We start from the raw sequence: 20,941 nt of genomic DNA on the forward strand, positions 1-20,941 counted from the left end.
GCTGTTTTCAACACTCATGATGCAAAATCTTTTCCCGGAACAATCTAGGGAAAGCCTCAAGTGCTTCATGAGGCTTCATTTGCCCATCCCGAACAGGGAACAGGGAACAGAAATGGTAGCACTATCAAGACTACGCAACAAAAGCAAAGGAGAACAGCTTAAATAGGCAAATACAAACAAGCTAATGAACCACAGGTGGAAGAAAACAAATCCTAATGAGTCTGTGCAATGGATTATGGGGGATGGAGTTCATGATGAGATAGCACAGGAGACGGAAGGAGTGCCCTCTGGTTTGCATTTATTGATGCCAAATATATAAACCTGGAAGTGTGTCACAAAAAATTCATTTTATCAGTAACTTACTATTACAGAAACCTTACCTAATTTATGTATGACTGACAAATATGCATCACATACGTTTATTAGTTTGCTTATGTTAAAACTTATTTTGTATGCAATTCAAATACATAAATCTTAAATTCAACTTACTGCAAATGCTTAAACCTGGGGCATGTGAATGCTTTCAGCATGGGCCAGATCCGAGATTGGGACCTGAGCGGTTAAGATGAGCTCAGCATCTTACTCAGCGAGGAAGACAGACACATCTTCATGGACGTCATCCAAGTGGTCATCATGACTGTGATTCTGAATAGATGATGCATCGCTCTGCTTATATGTCCTTTTCTTTCTTGACACAGTGCTGCTGCGGCTGCTGTTGTAATCACATTGTTTTTCATTACTGGAAGATGCTTGTGTTGTGATTGTGTGCAGAATTCTGCAAACAAACAAAGAAACAAACAAATAAATAAATTAAGCCGTCAACTGGATGTATTGTAATATGTCCTCATGTCACCAGGTAAGCTTATTACTGTAAATTAATGTTTTTGAGTTGAATACAAAATTAAACCAGTTAGTAATAAATACAAAATAAAATACTTATTATTATTATTAACCTAATTTAAATGTGACCTCATGAAACACAATTATAATTGATTCAGGTTTCCAGACAAATTCACAGACTGTGATGATTCATTTCCACAATTATTAATGTCAGAGTTATGAAAAGGGTCAGGGGCACCAAAGAATATTAGTCTGAATTAAATTTGGCCACTTTAATGGGTCAGAATTTCTAAATAATATATGTTATTGTTTGCATTATATTTTGACAAATATCCTACAACTGTTTCCCAGATGCATGCAGAAATAAAACATTACACATGCAGAACAGCAACAATAAAAAAGTGGTGATAGGTGTTAAATAATAAATAAACAATAAATTAATAAGGTATTAACTATGTTATCAATAATGCAATTTATATTTTATTTAGGCTGGATGATTGTTGTACACATAGAAATGACAAAATGATAAGATAAGAATAAAATAATAATACAATGAGTTACATAAATAGAACCGAACAAATGGTCATATATTATTTATTTCAAGCTTTTTTACTACAATATTGCCCACAATTCCTTGCTTCACGGAAGAGGAGGTGTTTACGACAGCTGAGTTGATGCGGATGGATTGCGTATATCTATCTAGGGGTACGGACTGAGAGTACGGATTTAAATACTATACTTTAACAGTGGTTTATTTAACGTATTTTAAGTGGGGCAGTAGAGTTATTCAGGACAGTATCTGCTGAGGAAATTCACATCATCTGGAACGCGACGAAGACCGCTTCAAAACAAACAGCTTACGGATGGAGTTCATTAAAGAGGAGAATTATGATCTAAGAATTTCAGAAGCATGCAGAGTGAAAGATGAAGATGCTGAGGAACAAAGAGGTTGGTGTGCATTCATTCATTCATTCATTCATTCATTAATCACTGCCGAGGAACAACAACGTAAAACAAGCAATTGCTCATAACCAGAGGTGGACAAAGTACACAACTTCCTTACTTGAGTGAAAGTAACGTTACAGATACTACAGGTCAACTATTACTATGTATTATACTATGTATATATATTATACAAATATTATCTATGCCTGTCTACCCTCATATCAATATCAAATGTATTTCTAGAACACAGTTCAAATAATGGGACTGAATGTGAGATTGAATAAGTGCATTCAATAACATCCACAATGGTTTCGGACACCCAAATGGCTGCTCAAATACTGCCCTATTTAAAGTTGTTTGGCTTTTAGTACGAATATGTTAGCCTTACTGTTATCTATAAGATAGTGTGCACCAAAACAATGACAAAAATTCGCATTTAGAAGACCAAAACCAACGTTGAAAATAAAAATCAGGTTGTCAGAATCCAACGCCGGATTGATATTAATCTCCAACGTTAGACAGACGTTGCATTGTGGTTGAAAACGAAAATCGGGTTGGTTTCTGACGTCAATTCTACTTTCATTTCCAGCCACAATGCAACCCCTGCAAAAATGCAACCCCTGCGGGTCCCTGCAACCAAAATCATCCCCTGACTGACATTACCACTTTCTACTCAAGGACCTGACAGAATTGTAGAGAGTAAAAAGTAAGACATTTGTCTTTCAAATGTAGTGAAGTTAAAGTAAAAAGTTTCCAGAAAAAATAATACTCAAGTAAAGTACAGATACTCAAAAAGTGTACTTAAGTACAGTACTCAAGTAAATGTACTTTGTCTACCTCTGCTCATAACGTTGTATAGCAGTTACTTAAAGGAGCTGTATGTAAGATTGTGGCCAAAACTGGTACTGCAATCACTTTCAAATTACTGTAGAGCAGTGTATCCGCTCCCCCTCCCCCTGATTCGAGGTTGCCAGATATGCTGCAGGATCCAGCAGGAGCGTAGGCTGCTACAAGGAGCTGCAGCTGTGGTAAGAGCAGCAGAGCTGGCAACCCGGATGCCGAAAGACTTCTGACTTCATGATTGGTAGATAGGTGGAGGGTGGGGCTTCAGGCCAAAACACAAGATGACAACATCAACATCAGTTGAGGGCTGCAAGTTCACTTTTTAAATGACAATATCCTGGCCTTACTACTGTTGTCAGCGATATAAGTATTTGAAATGAACATGATTTCTTAATGTCTAGTGACATATCAGGGCCATTTTATGATTAATTGAAATACATTTCTTACATACAGCTCCTTTAACATGTTTGACAGCATTTACGTGACAGATCGAAGAATTTTGTTTGGCAAAACTTTGACCGCAAAACATGTTTGCATGGTCAGGTGTAGGAAAACCCCAGTGCTGGAGCTGAAAATACAGGCAGGTGTGTTTGTTGAAGCTTCTGCAGGAATGTAGATCTTCAGGAGCAGGGCAGTCTATTAGGTTAAGTATTATTTGTAGCCTACCAGGGGGTTTCAGTCTTTCAGGTGCCACCCACGGACCCTCGAGCATCCTGGAGCGAACCCCATCCTAAAATTGAAATGGCAGCTATATTAAGTAGCCTAAAAAGACCCAATTAATACTGTGGAATAATTATAAATGTCTAAAATATTTAGTTTCTGTGTTTGTTATATTAAATACATGTTTTATTAATCAAATATTTGATCATTTTTTTTTACATTTATTTATCAAATGTATTATTTAGGCTATCAAATAATTTTTTTATTTCTTTTAATCCATTTTTATTTTAAGTGATTTAGTCAGTTTAAATTTATTAACTGATCAATTGAATTTAAAACACTACTTTTTTTATTTATTTTATAGGTTTTATTTGCTTATTCATTTATTTATTTAGTTTTAAATGTAAAGTTTAGAAGTTTTAAATGTTTTATTTATCTATTTAGTTAAATATAATTATGTTTAAATATTCTTATTGATTTGTCTTGGTCTACTGTATTTATTTATTATTTATTTATTTAAAATATACATTATTTCAATATCTAAGTATTTAATTTATTTAGTTAGTTCAATATTATTTTTATTTATTTATTTTTACTTTTCTTTTACACTGCTTTTTTCCAAACCTTTCCACTGACCCCCTAGCACTCCCTTGCGGCCCCCAGTTTGAAAACAAAATGGTGTAGACATTTTCTCATTTTCTGAAATTAAAAGTTAATTTCAGAAATAATCAGGGCGGCTGGCCAATAGAGGGCGCTACCAGTTTATGTTTATGAGCCACATGCATTAAATAAATAAGTAAATACATAAATCATGTATACAAATTGTCAATATTTGTGTATTTGAAATATTAAATGCAGCCAGTATGTGGAAATATGATAGAAATTCAAAATGTCTGCTTTTTCTACACGTCCCCTCCACCTGTCTGCACGTCTCATCAGCTCTGGGACGCTGGAGAAATCCCCCAGGAAGGCGGGTCTTGAGCAGCTTAGCCAATCGCTGATTTAAGAAATGAATGTTTGACATAAACTGTAGCCAATTAGCGAGCTCAAATCTAGTCCGCTATGGGCGATTCTTTTAGCACCCCAAGCACGTGCCCATCTCTATCAGACAGCAGGCTAGCGATAAAGGGAAGCAGTGCGTGCGAGGCTTCTCTCATAGCTGGTACACTAGAAAGGCCTGGCTAGCTGGATGCGGTCATGCTTATGCCTTATTGTGCTTTCCGTGATTACTTTTTAAACAACTGGGACAGATCCAGCACGGACAGTGACCGGAGTTAGGGATGTGAAGCACCTGTCTGAGAAAGTAACAAAACAGTTTGAGTTCAATTTCAAATGTTATGTTTGTTTGTTTTTGTGTAAGAATGCCTCAAACTTTTAATATTGGCATTAAATAATTACTGACTTTTTCACAGAGCACTGGTATCCTGCAGTTTGTATTGTGTTTGGGTGGTTATTAATAATAATTATAAGCTTTATATAGTGCCTTTCCAACACCCAAGGTCGCTTTACAAAGATAGGTTAAGGCAGTGGTTCTCAAACTGGGGTACGTGAGGTGACAGAAGTACCGCGAACAAAATGCTGAATTTTGCCGTTCATTTAATTCTACCCCACCTTAAAATAACATTAAAACTGAGCATGCATTTCTATCAGGTAAAATGCCGTAAATGCATGACATCCGATCAAATTACCTCATCTTTTGCAAAATTTGCAGTCAAAATTGACTTATTTTGGCAAATCACTCTATACTGTCATTCTCGACGTACCTTTGTAAAAGTGGGGATTTAGGCTAGCACTTACTAGCATGAAGAATACATAGAGACACAGACTGTGCATAGAGATCAATTTAAGATTCTGTCTCTCTTCGATACAAAAACATACCCTGTGTGAATTCCTGTGTTTAATGTTGATCACATTATATATCCACACGATTGCAAATGTGACACTGATTTTATACAACAGTTTAACAAACGAAAGGTATTCATATTAAGTGATGTTCATTTTCAACACAGTATTGTCAGTATTTTTTTTACAACAAAATAATAGCTCCAACGAAAGCCACAGCATAACTGCAGCACACAGCAGTGTTTGTGAACGAATCTGCGGCTTTGAACAAATCGTGAGAGTCAATGATTAATTCATAAATACAGCCACTTACTGTATGAATGAATGACACGATGACTCACTAATAAAGACCATGACTTGCCGCCACCTACTGGTGATTTTAATTTAGAAAAAACATTTTTAACCATCATTGCATATTTCTCTATTGAACATTTTTTGTTTATTTAAAGCATTATTTATTTTATAAAGGTATTTGTAAAGGTAAAAATGCACTGAAAAAAAAAAAGGGGGCAAATATTGTCCCTTACTGAAAAAGGTGTGACTGCAGAGAGGGAGTAGGCCTATGTAGAAGGATGTTAAAATCCTCAGGGGGTACAACACACTAAAAAGTTTGAGAACACTGGGTTAAGGAATAGAACAAAATAAACATCAACACACAATACACATACCAAGGGCATAAAATAATACAGAGGTCACCACTTGCAAAGTTAGGTTAAAGATACAAACAAAAAGGGATTCAAGCAAATAACATCAATAACAAGGTAGAATTTACAGACTGTGAGCTGAAGAGTAATATTCAGAGAAAAAATTTGTTTTTGAAGGAGAGAAGGGTGGATGCTAGACGGATGTCTTGAGGAAGAGCCACAACGCTAAAAGACCTGACTCCCATGGTTACCAAACTATTGAAACTGGTTTAATATGGCATAGCCTAAGCCTAAGGTATTTTTCACCAGCCGCCACTGCAAATAATTACAAAGAAACAGCAAGTTTCTACAGAAAAACAGATTTATTACAGGCCGATCTCGAATCTACCTTTTCTGTCAAAGACACTAGAAAAGGCAGAATCCTAACAACTATGTTCCTTTTTAGAAAGAAATGATATCTGCAAGGATTTCCAGTCAGGATTTAGACCGTACCATAGTACTGAGACAGCTCTCGTTAGAGTCACAAATGATTTGCTCTTATCATCCGATCGTGGTTGTATCTCGCTATTAGTGTTACTCGATCTTAGTGCTGCATTTGACACCATTGACCACAACGTTCTTTTAAATAGATTAGAACATTATGTTGGCATTACGGGAAATGCACTAGCATGGTTTAAATCATACTTATCTGACCGTTATCAGTTTGTAGCAGTAAATGATGAGATGTCTCATCGATCACAAGTTCAGTATGGCGTACCACAAGGCTCAGTACTAGGACCGTTGCTGTTCACTCTGTACATGCTACCATTAGGAGATATCATTAGGAAAAATGGCATTAGTTTTCACTGTTACGCCGATGATACTCAGCTTTATATTTCTTCACGCCCTGACGAAACTTACCAATTCACAAAATTAACGGAATGCATAGCGGATATAAAAAAACTGGATGACTAGTAATTTCTTACTACTTGATTCTGAAAAAATCCCACAGAGATTGGACAAACTTCCTCACGTAATAACCTAGAATACTGTCTAACACTTGATGGATGCTCTGTCAAGTCTACGTCGGCGGTTAGGAACCTGGGTGTGCTCTTTGATACCAATCTTTAATGGAAAAATAATGTTTTTCAAAAATTTTCAATGCTTGCACCTTGGAACCTATTTCAAGGTTTGCGTTCTCAAGCCACCAGGCACTGTTGTCGTGCAAATGAGTAGGGCAGAGCGCATTAAGGGGTTTCTGTTAGAACAGTGTCGTGTTAGCAACTCCTAAGTTAATAAATAATGATCTTTGCAACGGAAGTGAATCAATCAAAACTAACTAACACAATATTTACAATGTGTTTTTGAAGCATTGATCATTGTAGCCAATCACAGACATGTCAGATAAAGTATAATAGGAACATTGAATCATCTCGGAGAGAGTTTCCTCGTGTTACTGTCATAACCGAACGCGACACGCAGTTTGAGTGCTGAGTGGAGAATGACTGACAGCCGCAGTGGAGGGATGCACTTATGTGAACTTGAATTTAATGACTTCAATATTAATCTGTCACATTAAACTATGGAATGGCTTTAGGACACGTATAATATAGTGCACAAAAAGTGATGCTGCTTTGTTTTTGTGCCATTTGTCGGGCTTAACAATAACACAGAGTACTAGTATCGCTAATTATAATGAACTGCATTACTGTGGGTATTGATGCCATTTCAGTTCTCAAACTAATCTTGACAGCTTCAACTCTTTCGTCTTTGATATTCTTCAGCTTGAATCTGGGATCGATTACAGAAGCCATGTCAAGCCGCTCTTGTGTCTGTGGATCATCATACTTCTCATTCAGGTTGCCCAGGATCTTCTTCTTGATGCTTTTTGAGAGTTCTGTTTCTCCCTCTTTTTCTGCCAAGATTTTATTTTTGAACACATGAAGAACAGGCTTCACATATGATACACTTACATATTTCTCTCCTGAAAGAGCATCAGTGAATTCACCAAGAGGAGAAAGGGAGTTGTTGACTGCCTCAAGGATATCCTGCCATGTGGGGACAAGGTGTCTGACTTTTTTGTCCGTGGATAGATCACAAGAAATGGCACTCTGTTGTTCCAACACCCTGGCAATCATTGCTTGTTTTGATCCCCACCTTGTTGGACATTCAGTCTTGAGTTTGTGCTCAGGTGTCTTGAGCTCTTTCTGGGCCTTGGACAGATCTTCGTCTCCAGCTATAGGAGAAGCACTCCACCACCTTTTTGCAGTTGAATCAGTATTTATTAGTTAGGGAATCATCTAAAACTTTCTGGGAGGATGGTGTCCCCAGGAATGGATTTGAAAACCCCTGGTCTGCATATTATTAGACAAGTAAATATGATATTACAATGGCATAATAATTAAGTGTTTATTTTTTAAGATAAATAAACATTCTTGAGTAATAGTAGGCTACTCACCAATTGCTAGTTGCAGCCTGTGCCCAAAACACTGGAGTCTGGTTAATTTATTAATAGCAACTGCGTTCACTATATTTGTTTCGTTGTCTGTAGTTACACAGATTTGTTGCTCCTCCTATAAACCCAGGCAGCCAGCATCTCTTTCAATTTTTGAGCAATCACATTCCTAGTGTGATCTTGTGGAAAATAGGATGTTTGCAAGCATCTGGTTTGAGTTTGATCAATGTAAAGAACTGTTAGGCTCATATATGGTTCCATAGTTCTACTCGACCATAAATCAGTCGTAGTGGAGTAGAACTCTGTATTTTGCAGATCTGATTCAATGCCTTCCCGGCATTTTGAATAAAGTGAAGATAGCGCAACTTGAGAGAAATAATTGTGGGAGGGGGTGACATATCTCTTATCCAGTGTGTTTATTAGTAGTTGTAAGCCCCGCTGCAAACAGTATTAATCGGCACCATGTCTTTTGCAATGAACTGCGTAATCGCTTTTCGGCGCCTCGCGCTTTTTTCACGTCAGTTTGGGTGACTTGTGTGAATCGTGCAGATCCGAAGAGTTTTTTTTTAAGGGGGGGGGGGGGGGGGGTGTGGTTTGAGAGGGTCTGATTATAATTTAACCAACAGTAATTCTGGATTGCGCGGTCCACCAACAAGTAAATAGGAAATAAGCGAATCAGAACACTGCGCGCCAAACCAGCAGTAGCCTATGTGCGCAAGCGTGAACCACTAGTGTTTCTGTCTCACTCTGCGTGGCGTGGAGTGTCCGTTTTTATGTCGGCTCTCATGTTAATTGGTTAGAGCTTGTGTTGGAGCACAATGCCTGCGTGACACACACACTTCTCGAGCAGCGCCGAAACCGCGTGCTAGAAATAGAACCGCAACCGACGCCTATTTTTCACGCGACACGCAAGAGTGTTGGAAGTTTTCAGACAAAATAGAAGGCGCAAATACATATTAATAAATTACATTTTGATGCTTGAAAGTCTCTCGGTTTTGACAAATGCATATATAATTGTAATTTAAAAAATAGGCCTAATTATCGATTTTCAAATATTGCCCCTGTCAATAGGCCTACAGAACGAAATATTCTGACTGTAGCCTATTTTGCCGTCAATACTGCCGACGTTGTCTTTTCTGTATCAGGCTATATATATTTATGTTTAATAACATCCAAATGTAGATGGTCTGTCGGCGCACAGAGCCACGCAGTCGCAGGCAGCACGTGAAGTTTGTGAACACCGAATTCCCTTTTCTTTCTTATCTATTTGTGTTTGAACAGACATGTGCACGAAAAAATAAGCCAGTGTCCGTCTCAACGAGTTTCCCCTTAAACGCAGTCAAAATAAAACGGATGCGTGTCATTACCGGTATTAGATACGTGCATTCGTCTTAAAGGGACAGCACCCAATATACCTGCAGCTGTTTGTGTCACCAAAGTTAATCAAACAACAAAAGAGAAAGAGAAAAATCACGTTTTGTCAAAAGATAAACTGTATTAATACTTAATACAGTTAATTTACCTGAAAAACATAAAGCACTGCTTTATTTCTTGTGTATTTGTGTTTTATTGTATTTATATTTGTATTTTGTTTATTAGTTTCTATGCAGATGCACTAGGCCTACCCTACACAATTACCCCAATCATCCAAGAATTATTAATTCTTTACAAAAGAGCTATTCAAATCATCAGGTGAAATTGTTTTCAGGAAGTAAAGCAAGAAGAAGAAGTGCAAGATAGTTTTTCTAAATTTCATTTGACTCTATGTGCCTATAGGGGTGGGTTGGGGATGGTGGCAATGTAGTATCTGGATATTTGCCGCGGGACGAGGGCTTCGATTACCTCTCTCTTTTTTGACCATACATGTGTTTGCACCCCTGTATCTCCATTTGCCTTTGAAAACCTGCCGGGTACGGCGAAGCGCTAAATGATTTCATGATGGGTGTCTGAGTAACAGTTCTCGCACTCGCATGACTTGGTGCTTTTGGCTTCATGCTAAGACACCCCTCGTATTGCACTCTGTGGTTGAATTTTAAATGATTGAATAAATTCATGGTGTTGCTTGATGGTGCAGAAGCAGTTGTTCGACATAACTTACACAGAATAACACGCTGCTCGACGTCATCGCTAGAGAATCCAAAATAATTTCACACCACTGATGGAGCTTTTCTTTTTTCGGTTCTAATGCTTGATTCTGAGCAACCCTTTGCAAGTCGTTGGAATTGGATGCTTCTTTATCAGCACACGTTCACGAAATTAACATGACATGAGATAGACGTGGCAGTGGATAATCAGGTCTTAATCAGGTCGTTGATAAGGACACGCCTACAGTCTAGTATTAAAAGTTGTGATTCGCCTCTCACAAAGTAATATGTTTTTTTTTTTTTTTTTTTTTTTTTTTACAATTTATTATATCCATTTTAGACCATAAGGACGTGAAAGAGGAAAGCGAAGACCTGCATGAAGTGGAGGAGCAACATCAACACCAGAAACCTGATGGGAAAAAATCATTTTTGTTCTCCACTCAAAGAACAGGAGGGAGTTTTATTTCCACCTGCCTTCAGTGTGGAAAGACTTTCACACAAAAAGGAAATCTTAAGAGACATTTAATGATTCACACAGGAGAGAAGCCCTTCTCATGTCCCCAGTGTGGAAACAGTTTCACATATAAAGCACACCTTGAGAGTCACATGAAGATTCACACCGGCGAGAAGCCGTTCACATGCCATCAGTGTGGAAAGAGTTTCAGAAGAGTAGCGAATCTCAAGGATCACGAGCGCTCTCACTCCGGAGAAAGGCCATTTAACTGTGAGCAGTGCGATAAAAAATTTACTTCATCATCTATTCTTAACAAACACATGAAAGTTCATGCACAAGAAAAGCCTTACTTCTGCTTTTATTGCGGAATGAGTTTTTCACGCCTGAACTCTTGTAAAGATCACCAGAAAATGCATGCAGGTGTGAAAGCCTATGTATGCTCTGACTGTGGCAATGCCTTTACTAGAGCCAGGAACTTAAAACAGCACCAGAGAATCCATACTGGAGAAAAACCATACAAGTGCTCACATTGTGGACAGAGTTTCGCTCAGTCAGGAACCCTGAAAAAGCACGAGAGGACACATGCTGCAGAGAAGCCTTTCGTCTGCCTTCCGTGTGGGAGAAGTTTCAGCCAACAGAGCTCTCTACTGGCTCACGTAAACAATCGCTGTCCAAAGCTGTCAAAGTGAAGAGCAAGTTCATCTTCAGAAAACATGCAGCAACTTAATTTAAGAGCAATTTGCTATGGTAAATTATCTTAAGTGGATACTTAAAGGGATAGTTAGCCCATGATTTACTCACCCTGAAGCCGTCCAAGGTGTATACGACATTCTTCTTTCAGACGAATACAATTGGAGTTATATTAAAAAATGTCCTGGCTCTTCCAAGCTTTATAATGGGAGTGAATGGGCACCATTTTTTTGAAGTGCATCTATCCATCATAAAAGTGTCCCAAACGGCTCTGAGGGCTTAATAAAGGCCTTCTGAAGCGAAGCGATGCACTGGTGTAAACTTTATCAACTAAAATAACTAGCTTCCGGCAGACGGTCGTATGCATCGATTTACGTCAAAAGAGTAACCCTTGAAGTTGACGCACAACGTAATGATGAATGCGGTTGCCCAGCCCTGTGTGTTTGAACCGCGAGAGGCGTCAAAGCTTACGCTACTCCTACATCCTACGTCATACATCGTCAAGTATTACTCTTTTGGCGTAAATCGACTTGCGTACAGTCGTCTGCCGGAAGCTAGTTATTTTAGTTGATAAAGTTTTCAATATGGAAATTTTTCTTACAAGAACGCATAACTTTGCTTCAGAAGACCTTTATTAACCTGCCAGAGCCATTTGGGACACTTTTATGATGGATATGATACACTTGAATGGACTTCAAAAAAATGGTGCCCATTCACTCCCATTATAAAGCTCGGAAGAGCCAGGACATTTTTTAATATAACTCCAATTGTATTCATCTGAAAGAAGAATGTCATGTACACCTAGGATGGCTTCAGGGTGAGTAAATCATGGGCTAATTTTCATTTTTGGGTGACCTATCCCTTTAAGGCTCCAATATACTCTCTGTGAAGTTCTTGTTTGTTCTTCGCTTAGGAGTAAAAATATAAGTTATATTAGCGAACAAACTGATGCTGTCGATATGAAAATATAAATCTGTGCTGTGTGCTTTCCTCTCAATAACAAAATAAACACATACACAAAAAAATAACAAGTGGTGAAAAAACTGCAGTTAAGAAAGCATCTGATTATAGTAATGTAGATGTTTGCACCAGCTCTGCAATTCGACACTTTAGTCACATTACATCATGTTTATTTATAAAGCACTTCGTCAGTGAAAAAACAGTGTCAGTGTTTCAATTAGAATTACAACTTCAGTTTCTACTATAAAGCAGCTCTCAGTGTGTTCATGTTTTTACTTGCGTCTGACATCGATGGACTGAACAGAAGAAATTAACCGGAAAAGATTTCCACGTCAAAGAAGGCGGAGCCTCAGAGCCACACCGACCTATTATGTCATCGTCACACAGACCAATGGTAGTTTGAAGGTGTTTACTTTTCCAGAAAGTTGACTTTAAGCTGTTTTAAACTGCATAAACTCTAAATGAACTTCACTTTTGCCTGATTTTGTTTGGAATGATGTCACACCAGTTAATTTGTTCAATTTAGCTTTAAGTATATCAGGGTCTTCATTTCATAGTTGTTTGCTGTGGAAAGTTGATGTTTAAAAAAAAAAACTGAAATGCCTCTCCAGCACTGTCTACTACATGATTATTCTGTGTTGTAGCTTAAACAGTCAACAACAACTCTTTAAATTAAAGTATATGTGTGGTAAAGCAATAATGTCATTTATTGTGTCTTTAAATCAGTTCCACTGATTGTTTAATGCCATGTGTTGTATAGGCGACTGTTTCTCAATGCTGATTCCCCAACACTGCTCACTCCCTTATCAAACATAGACAATTCAACTCATTAGCTAATTAGGCCAAACTCCAAGGCCAGATAATGAAGACATCCAAAGTGTGCAGTGTCGGGGTCTTCAGGACCAGGGATGGGAACCACTGGTGTAGTGTAACATGGAAATACAAGAAATAAAATGATGCAAATCTTTGTATCTCAATGTTGTTTACTGCATGATTCTGCTGAATAATGTGCAACAGATCTTTCTTATTTTAGACTTAAATACATATTAATTTCTCTCATAATAGTTAGGGCTACAACTAACAATAATTTTTATTATTGTTTAATATGTAGTTTTTCCAAGCATGTATCGTTTCATTCAATGTCTGGCTAAGAGATGTTAGGCAGAATGTTAGCCTTACCATTCGATTTTCGAAGATATTATACATAGTAACAATATGATTTTCTGCATTGAAAATGTGTATTGTGAAAAGCACTAAATAAACAAACTTGACTTGACTTTTTTTTTTGCATATCGTTAAGATTTTGTTATTATCTTGCTTCATGTTCAACAGACAAATGAAAGGCATAATTTTAATATTTGGGCTAACTAGCCCTTTAAGTAAAGCTGAGGCTAAAGACATCATAAAAGATCAAACTCAAAAAATATGACTGGGAAATTGAATATTGGGATATTAAAGACCTCATGAAATCAAAATGGACCCTATTTACTTGGTTAATGCACATTACTAGTCTTGTGGTAAACAATTAATCCGTGCAAAAATTAGTTTGTTGTGGCAATCTTTAATCAAAATCTGAAAATTTGCTTCCGCTCTGGAACAACGTTCCTTCGGCTTGGGTTGAATATCCTTAACCATTCCCCTCCAACCGTCAGTCTGCTATGAGTGAGGGATGCTCTCGTGAACGCGTGTGTCGGAGACTGATACAGAAGATAAGAAATTGTTGAATAAAGTCGTTATTTTGTTTTTTTGGCGCACAAAAGGTATTCTCGTCGCTTCATTTAATTAAACATTGCTTTACTGCTCACCCTGTGGTTTGTGTGGGTCCTAACGCCCCAGTAAATTGATGAGGACACTATACTGAAACAAGCACCGTCCTTCGTTAAACTGAGGTTCTGACTCTCTGTGGTCATTAAAAATCTCAGCATGTCCTTCGAAAAAAGAGTAGGGGTGTAACCCCGGCGTCCTGGCCAAATTTGCCCAGTGGCCTCTGTCCATCATGTCCTCCTAATCGTCCCCATATATACTGATTGGCTTCATCACTCTGTCTCCTCTCCATCAATAAGCTGGTGTGTGGTGGGCGTTCTGGCGCAGTATGCCTGCCGTCGCATCATCCAGGTGGATGCTGCACATTGGTGCTTGTGGAGGAGATTCCTCCTTCCATGTAATGTGCTTTGAGTGCAGAGAAAAGCGCTATTTAAATGTAACAAATGATTATTATTAGTGGTGTGCATCCATGACCATTAACTGGAATTTGACCAGGTTGTTTCCGAGCAGCACAGCAGCAAACACTTGACTCGGCTGTCCGTCCAGACTCTTTGTGACTTTGTCCACAGACTCATTTGTGATGCTCCAAATGTCCTCATACAACTCACTCTCTGTTTCTGTTACATTATTCACAACTTTTCCATGTACTTGTTTTAACTTTCACAAAGCAGTGAAATAATTGGCTTTTCCACATTTCCTACATCTTTTCCCATAAGCTGATTTTGTTTATCCCTTTCGTGCGTCTTTCCACCGAATTTGCAAGTAACGACAGCTTTTCGTTCGTCATCCTTTACTGTTTTATGTGTCGTGTCGTACCGATTTCAAAGAGTGAATTTCCTGTACTATTCTATCAGGACCACTATCGTCAAGATCAGGGTTTCTCAAACTCGGTCCTGGAGGGCCACTGTCCTGCACAGTTTAGCTCCAACCCTGATCAAACACACCTAGCTGTGAGTTTCTAGTGATCCTGAAGACATTGATTAGCTTGCTCAGGTGTGTTTGATCAGCGTTGGATCGCACATCATTAGTTCTCAAATATTATCACCAGTACAGTATATTTGTGAATGACATTAGAGAACTAGGGAATAACCCTAGTATGCAGCCCTAGTATGGAGTAATCTGTAGCGTAATCACTTTTTTTTTTTTTTTCAGATCTGGTTCTCCATACCACAGTGAGCTGTGACGTTGTAAAGATGGAGTTTATTAAAGAGGAGAATGACGATACGAGAATTTCAGAAGCATGCCGAGTGAAAGATGAAGATACTGAGGAAAAAAGTGGTTGGTGTCCGTTCTTGACTTTTAACTTTTTTTTTTTAACTACAATCATAGGCTATTACAAATTTATAGAAGCAACAAAATGAAACAATAAGCTAAAAATAATAGTTTTTGAAAATAGTTCAAAAATAGTTTTTGAAAACAGATTTGAAAATCACATCTAAAAAAAAATCCATGACAGTTTTATATTTTCATTTTAGACTTGAAAGTACACAAGAAAATTGAAGAATTACAGGAAATGGAGAAGAAACATCAGAACCAGGAACCTCATGATGCTGCAAAAGAACAAAGAGCAGAAGCCAAAAAGTCTTTTACCTGCCCTCAATGTGGAAAGAGCGTCACACGTAAACAAAGCCTCAAGTATCACATGAGAATTCACACTGGAGAGAAACCTTTCACATGCCTTCAATGTGGAAAGAGTTTGAAATGTAAAAAAGGCTTTAGGATGCACACAAGACGTCACACGGGTGAGAACCTGTTCACATGCCCTCAGTGTGCAAAGATTTTTTTAAGTAAAAGCAACCTTAATACTCATATGCATATTCACACTGAAGAGAAGCCATTTGCATGTGATCAGTGTGAAAAGAGTTTCAAATGGTCAAACAGTCTCAGAGTTCATAAGCTCACTCACTCTGGAGAAAAGCCATTTCATTGTGATCAGTGCGATAAGAAGTTTTTTCAGGAATCAGATTTAAAGGGCCATAGGAAAGTTCACACAAAAGAGAAGCCTTACTTGTGTTCTGTTTGTGGAAAGAGGTTTTCATGGCTGGACCGTTTTAAAGACCATCAGAAAATACACGCTGGTCTGAAAGAATATTTGTGCTCCGATTGTGGTAAAGCTTTTACTACAGCCACTCTGTTGAAAGTGCACCGAAGGATCCACACTGGAGAAAGACCTTACAAGTGTTCATACTGTGAAAACAGTTTCAAGCAGTTAGGAGCCTTGCAAGGACATGAGAGAATTCACACTGGAGAGAAGCCGTATCAGTGCCATCAATGTGGCAAGAGATTCAGCCATTCCAGTGCTGAACAGATTCACAGAAAGAAGCATTGCCCAAAATTAAAAGGAAAGTCAATACGTTTGGAGAAAAGAGACCATAAGAGCACAACAATTAATAAGTGCTAAATTATTGCCCTTGTTTTACTTTATCTTTTTTGTGAATCAAAATGTGAAAAATGTCCTAATATATACAACAGTAGATCATGCAGTCATTTACAGAATGAAAATTAATGATTGTTCATATACTTACATTATAGTATATAATGGTTAATGGGTTCACTGAAACCACTGAAAAGTGACCAAATGAGATTGACTTCTTATTAAAATGAATATTTCACCATGAGTACTGAATTCGAGCCATTCTTTACAATCAAACTTGAAATTCACTCTTCTGGCCCTGAGGGGGCATTTATATGAATGCATCCCTGCTGCTAACTGTCTTCAAACGTTTTTGTTTAAAACTTTTGTTTAAATTACTATTCTGCTTAGTTAAAGGCACAATATCTAAGATTTTTTATTAAAATATCCAAAAACCATTAGAACGATATTATATATTTTGTTGACTTGCGTTACTTACATTATCCAAAATATTTCCAAGAATGTTTAAATCCAGAGAAATAAGCAGTTTTAACCAGTTTCCGTGTGTCGCCTATCAATGACATCATACCCGCGTTACCCTCGATTTCCATGGAAATGGAAACACCAAAGACGCTTTAATATATTATGTGTTTTATTAGACAGGTGAGCAACTGTTTGGATACATTCATCGACAGAAAACTAATTTTTATATAGCTCAGCACAGTTAGTCTTAATGTTTAAATCTCGTTTTCTTGATTTACCGCAAGTATAGGGTGACCAGATGAGATTGGCTGAAATTCGGTAGGCCTACTATGATATTAGACTACATAGCCTATAATAAAAGATAATGAATTTCAAACCTGAACCAAACATATTTTTATTCAAAGATCAACAGTCTGTCATTAGTCTTTAGTCTGCCACAAAAAAACAAAATTACAATCATAAACTCAAAAAAAACAATGACTGTTATAACAGTGCGTAAATCAGACCTTTCAGACTATAGCCTAACGCTAATAAGCCTTATACCAAAATTATTATTACAACTAAATTGTCGGTCATTCAATAAGAAAACTAAATAATTGTGTAGATGATCTGTTTTGTGTAACCCGACATCAGACATTAGGCCGAAGTATTTTTTTTGCACACAGTGCCGCGACTAATCAATCACTCCTTTACGACTGGCTGCACATTCACTCTCTTCGCGGCTGCTGCAACTTGCGCTCGCTTATCAATGCATATAAATTCGCTTTGTAGAACTTCAAAAAAAGAAAAAAAGATGCTGCAGCCTATGAGCAGCCGGCGGGGGCTGCAGGACGACTCAACCTCCACGGACAGTTTTTCATGTTTTATCAGACAATAACTACTCAAGATTTTGCTTTAGTATTATTTTCATGACAATTAGGGCCGGATTCGGGACAACAGCTTAGATTTCGGGACGTCTGGTCACCCTACGCGAGTACCATGTTTTACCATGCCTAATATCGATCTAGCTCACTGCAGTGTGCAACAAGTGTTTTATAGTAGCCGCATAGTAGCAAACGCACAGAGTAGCATTATAACAACTTTCAACTTTCCACGAAATCACGGCGTCATCAAGCTACGCCTTTGTTTTGAAAAGGCGAACTCTAGTGATGAAAATTACATATTGTGCCATTAAAAGTAACAAAATGGTATGGAAATTAAATCACTTTAACACACATATAATTACTACAGTAACAACACAAGCAACAGCAATAATTAAAGGGGGAAATTTTATGAACAAGAATAATTATGAAGAATGTATCTTCAATGAATTTTTCACATTCCTGACTAATGGACTTACCTAGGAGTTGATGGAAAGAGCTTTGATGTGAAATAAATGCACAAATCTAGCAGGTCAAGAATGACACTGGTTTCATGTCCCAACTTTTTGAGCTACACGCATTATAAAATTAAGAGTCACTATGAAAAAAACACAGATTTTGGACCAGAGGACCTGAATTTACAAATCACGTAGAATGACATGCAATATCATTTGCATGTCTCCAACAGTGCACTGCAGATTTGTAGCCGAAAGAAACCTGAATTTCAATCCGCAAACTCTTTACTGCAGTGTTTTTTTTTTGTTTTTTTTTCATACCCACTCTTAATTTTATAATGCGGTAAAGTTGGTTACTTAAAGGAGTCATATGATGCTATTTTAAAGTTAATTATATTGATTATTGGGTGTTATAGAATAGCTAACGCTTTAATGTTTGAAAAAAAAAAAAAACATTATTTTTCACATACTGTACAATATTGCAGTACCTCTATATTCCCAGCCTGTCTGAAACGTGCTGATTTCTACAAAGCCCTTCAGTTAATAATGTTGTCGGATTTACCGTATCAGTTCAAGCCAGAGTCGGATTCGATCGATTGGAACCAACAAGTCGCAAGCACAACTTGAGCAGAACAGTTGACAGTGGTAAGTAGTCTTTGTATATAGTCGTCTTTGTACTCTCCTAGTTCAGGAAGCTGTCCTCTGTAAAATGCGCTGTGCACAAGCAAACTTTTGGGTTGTACTGCTCAGCAGGGGCGTCATGCACCTATTTTTTTAAGGGGGCACTGTGTGCACAACACACAGAAACATGTGCCCACAAATACAGATATTAAAAGGAATGTAATAGAGGAATCTCTTACAATTAATCAAAATATCACACAAACCTGTGGACATATTTTACCAGAGTGGTTTTATTGTATCTGTTAGCATATTCAGGCCCTCAAAAAATAGACAAAAATGTACACACAATCATAAAGACATAAAGCATACATCCTACCTAATGTCTAAAGTCTCCTACGTCTTTCTCCATGCCTCCAAAATGCATCCCTCACTGTCTGCAGGTTCAGGTTCACAGTTGTCCGTTCTGCCTCAACTGCTGTGATCATTAGATCAGACATCCGATCCTGTTGTAACACTCCACTATATTGTACAGCAGAGTATATACAAAATAAATAAGAACGCCTGTTCCCGTTTCCTAATCCACTTACAAGTCGGAGGACTTAAGACAGTCACAAACTTCATTGATCCTGCTCACAGACTTGACATTGTTACCGGTGGGACTGATCTGAACTTTGGGTTATACATGCTGGACTAAAAGACTTTGCGGACACGACACCCACCCGCACTAACATTTGTAAAGCTTTATGGGATTTGGGTACGTTTGTGTGGGTTTTGTAAATACACTTGGATTGTTTGATTATCAGATTGTGTTGAATATTCCTTTGTTTCCGACTTGTAAGTGGACTAGGAAACAGGAACAGGCGTTCCTATTTATTTTGTATATAATAATTATAATAATTTGTTACATTAATATAGCACTTTTCTGGATACTCATAGCACTTTACATGGAAGGGGAATATCCTCAACCACCACCAATGTGCAGCATCCACCTGGATGATGCGACGGCAGCCATACTGCGCCAGAACGCCCACCACACACCAGCTTACTGGTGGAGAGGAGACAAAGTGATGAAGCCAATCAGTATATGGGGATGATTAGGAGGCCATAATGTACAGAGGCCAATGGGCAAATTTGGCCATGGATTTTTAATGACCACTGAGAGTCGGGACCTTGGTTTAACGTCTCATCCGAAGGACGGCGACAGTTTTTAGGACCCACACAGACCACAGGGTGAGCGCCCCCCTGCTGGCCTCACTAACACCTCTTCCAGCAGCAATCTGGTTTTCTCAGGAGGTCTCCCATCCAGGTACTAACCAGGCTCAACCCTGCTCATCTTCAGTGGGCAACCAGTCTTGGGCTACAGGGTGATATGGCTGCTGTCATATATAATCTGCTGTATTATATAGTGGAGTGTTACTCTGTAACATGGTGGTTCTCAGTTTGTTTTTGATTAATTTTAAAGAGAAGCACCTTTCATTACTGTAGGAAGTGTGATAATGAGTTTTTTATTTATTTATTTGTTTATTTGAAAAGGGACAATGTACACTAATCAACATTCAGATCAAATGTAAGAGTACCCGAGTTAGCCACAGGCTAGTTTTCATTGGCAGTCCCCTTGCCAGATGTTATTAGGCATCCTAAAATAGTAAATTGTTATAATACAATAAAATTCTTTATACAATAAACAAAAGATACAAAAAAATTAGACTATCACAACCAATCGAGTAAACAAGATAAACAAATAAGATCTAAAAATAGATGATAATAGATGATACCGTTATTGTTAGTGGATGGGACCAGCGTCAGTGTTGACAGTGTTGATTTTCAATAAGCCATTTCTTAACATTAATCTTAAATGAGTAATAGGATGGAGACTCTAATTAATGGTGGTACTGAGTTCCATTGATGTGATGCTGTAAATAAAAAGACGGCCTGACTAAATGCAGTTTTTTTGAATGGTATTGTGCAGTCCCTCCTAGCTGCACCTCTTGTAACTCGGTTTACATTCG

General features: G+C 37.9%; 1 protein-coding gene across 3 annotated transcripts; it reads left to right on the plus strand.

Annotated features, from left to right (window-relative positions):
• Positions 1 to 1,483: 1,483 nt before the first annotated feature.
• Positions 1,484 to 18,448, plus strand: LOC307162063 (uncharacterized protein). Of its 3 annotated transcripts, XR_013821849.1 has the most exons (5): positions 1,497 to 1,788; positions 7,538 to 7,612; positions 7,745 to 8,030; positions 15,313 to 15,438; positions 15,636 to 18,448. XR_013821849.1 is itself a non-coding variant. In XM_079877138.1 (4 exons), the coding sequence occupies exons 1-3, from the start codon at positions 1,704 to 1,706 to the stop codon at positions 15,334 to 15,336; spliced, it is 879 nt and encodes a 292-aa protein (XP_079733264.1). In that variant the 5' UTR covers positions 1,529 to 1,703; the 3' UTR covers positions 15,337 to 15,438; positions 15,636 to 18,448. The 3 variants fall into 3 exon arrangements, 2 of the variants coding, with proteins under 2 accessions (XP_079733263.1, XP_079733264.1); XM_079877138.1 differs by lacking the exons at positions 7,538 to 7,612; positions 7,745 to 8,030 and adding an exon at positions 10,633 to 11,402 and having other exon boundaries at positions 1,529 to 1,788; XM_079877137.1 differs by lacking the exons at positions 7,538 to 7,612; positions 7,745 to 8,030 and having other exon boundaries at positions 1,484 to 1,788.
• Positions 18,449 to 20,941: the final 2,493 nt, after the last annotated feature.

The sequence above is a fragment of the Squalius cephalus genome (assembly GCF_949319135.1).
Source record: "Squalius cephalus genome assembly, chromosome: 7".
In the NCBI taxonomy this organism is placed as follows: domain Eukaryota; kingdom Metazoa; phylum Chordata; class Actinopteri; order Cypriniformes; family Leuciscidae; genus Squalius; species Squalius cephalus.

Coding starts and splice junctions, on each gene's coding strand:
- LOC307162063 (XM_079877137.1), top strand. CDS start 1,704: ATGGAGTTCATTAAAGAGGAGAATTATGATCTAAGAATTTCAGAAGCA. Junction 1,789..15,312: donor AGATGCTGAGGAACAAAGAG/GTTGGTGTGCAT, acceptor TTTTTTTTTCAG/ATCTGGTTCTCCATACCACA. Junction 15,439..15,635: donor AGATACTGAGGAAAAAAGTG/GTTGGTGTCCGT, acceptor TTTTCATTTTAG/ACTTGAAAGTACACAAGAAA.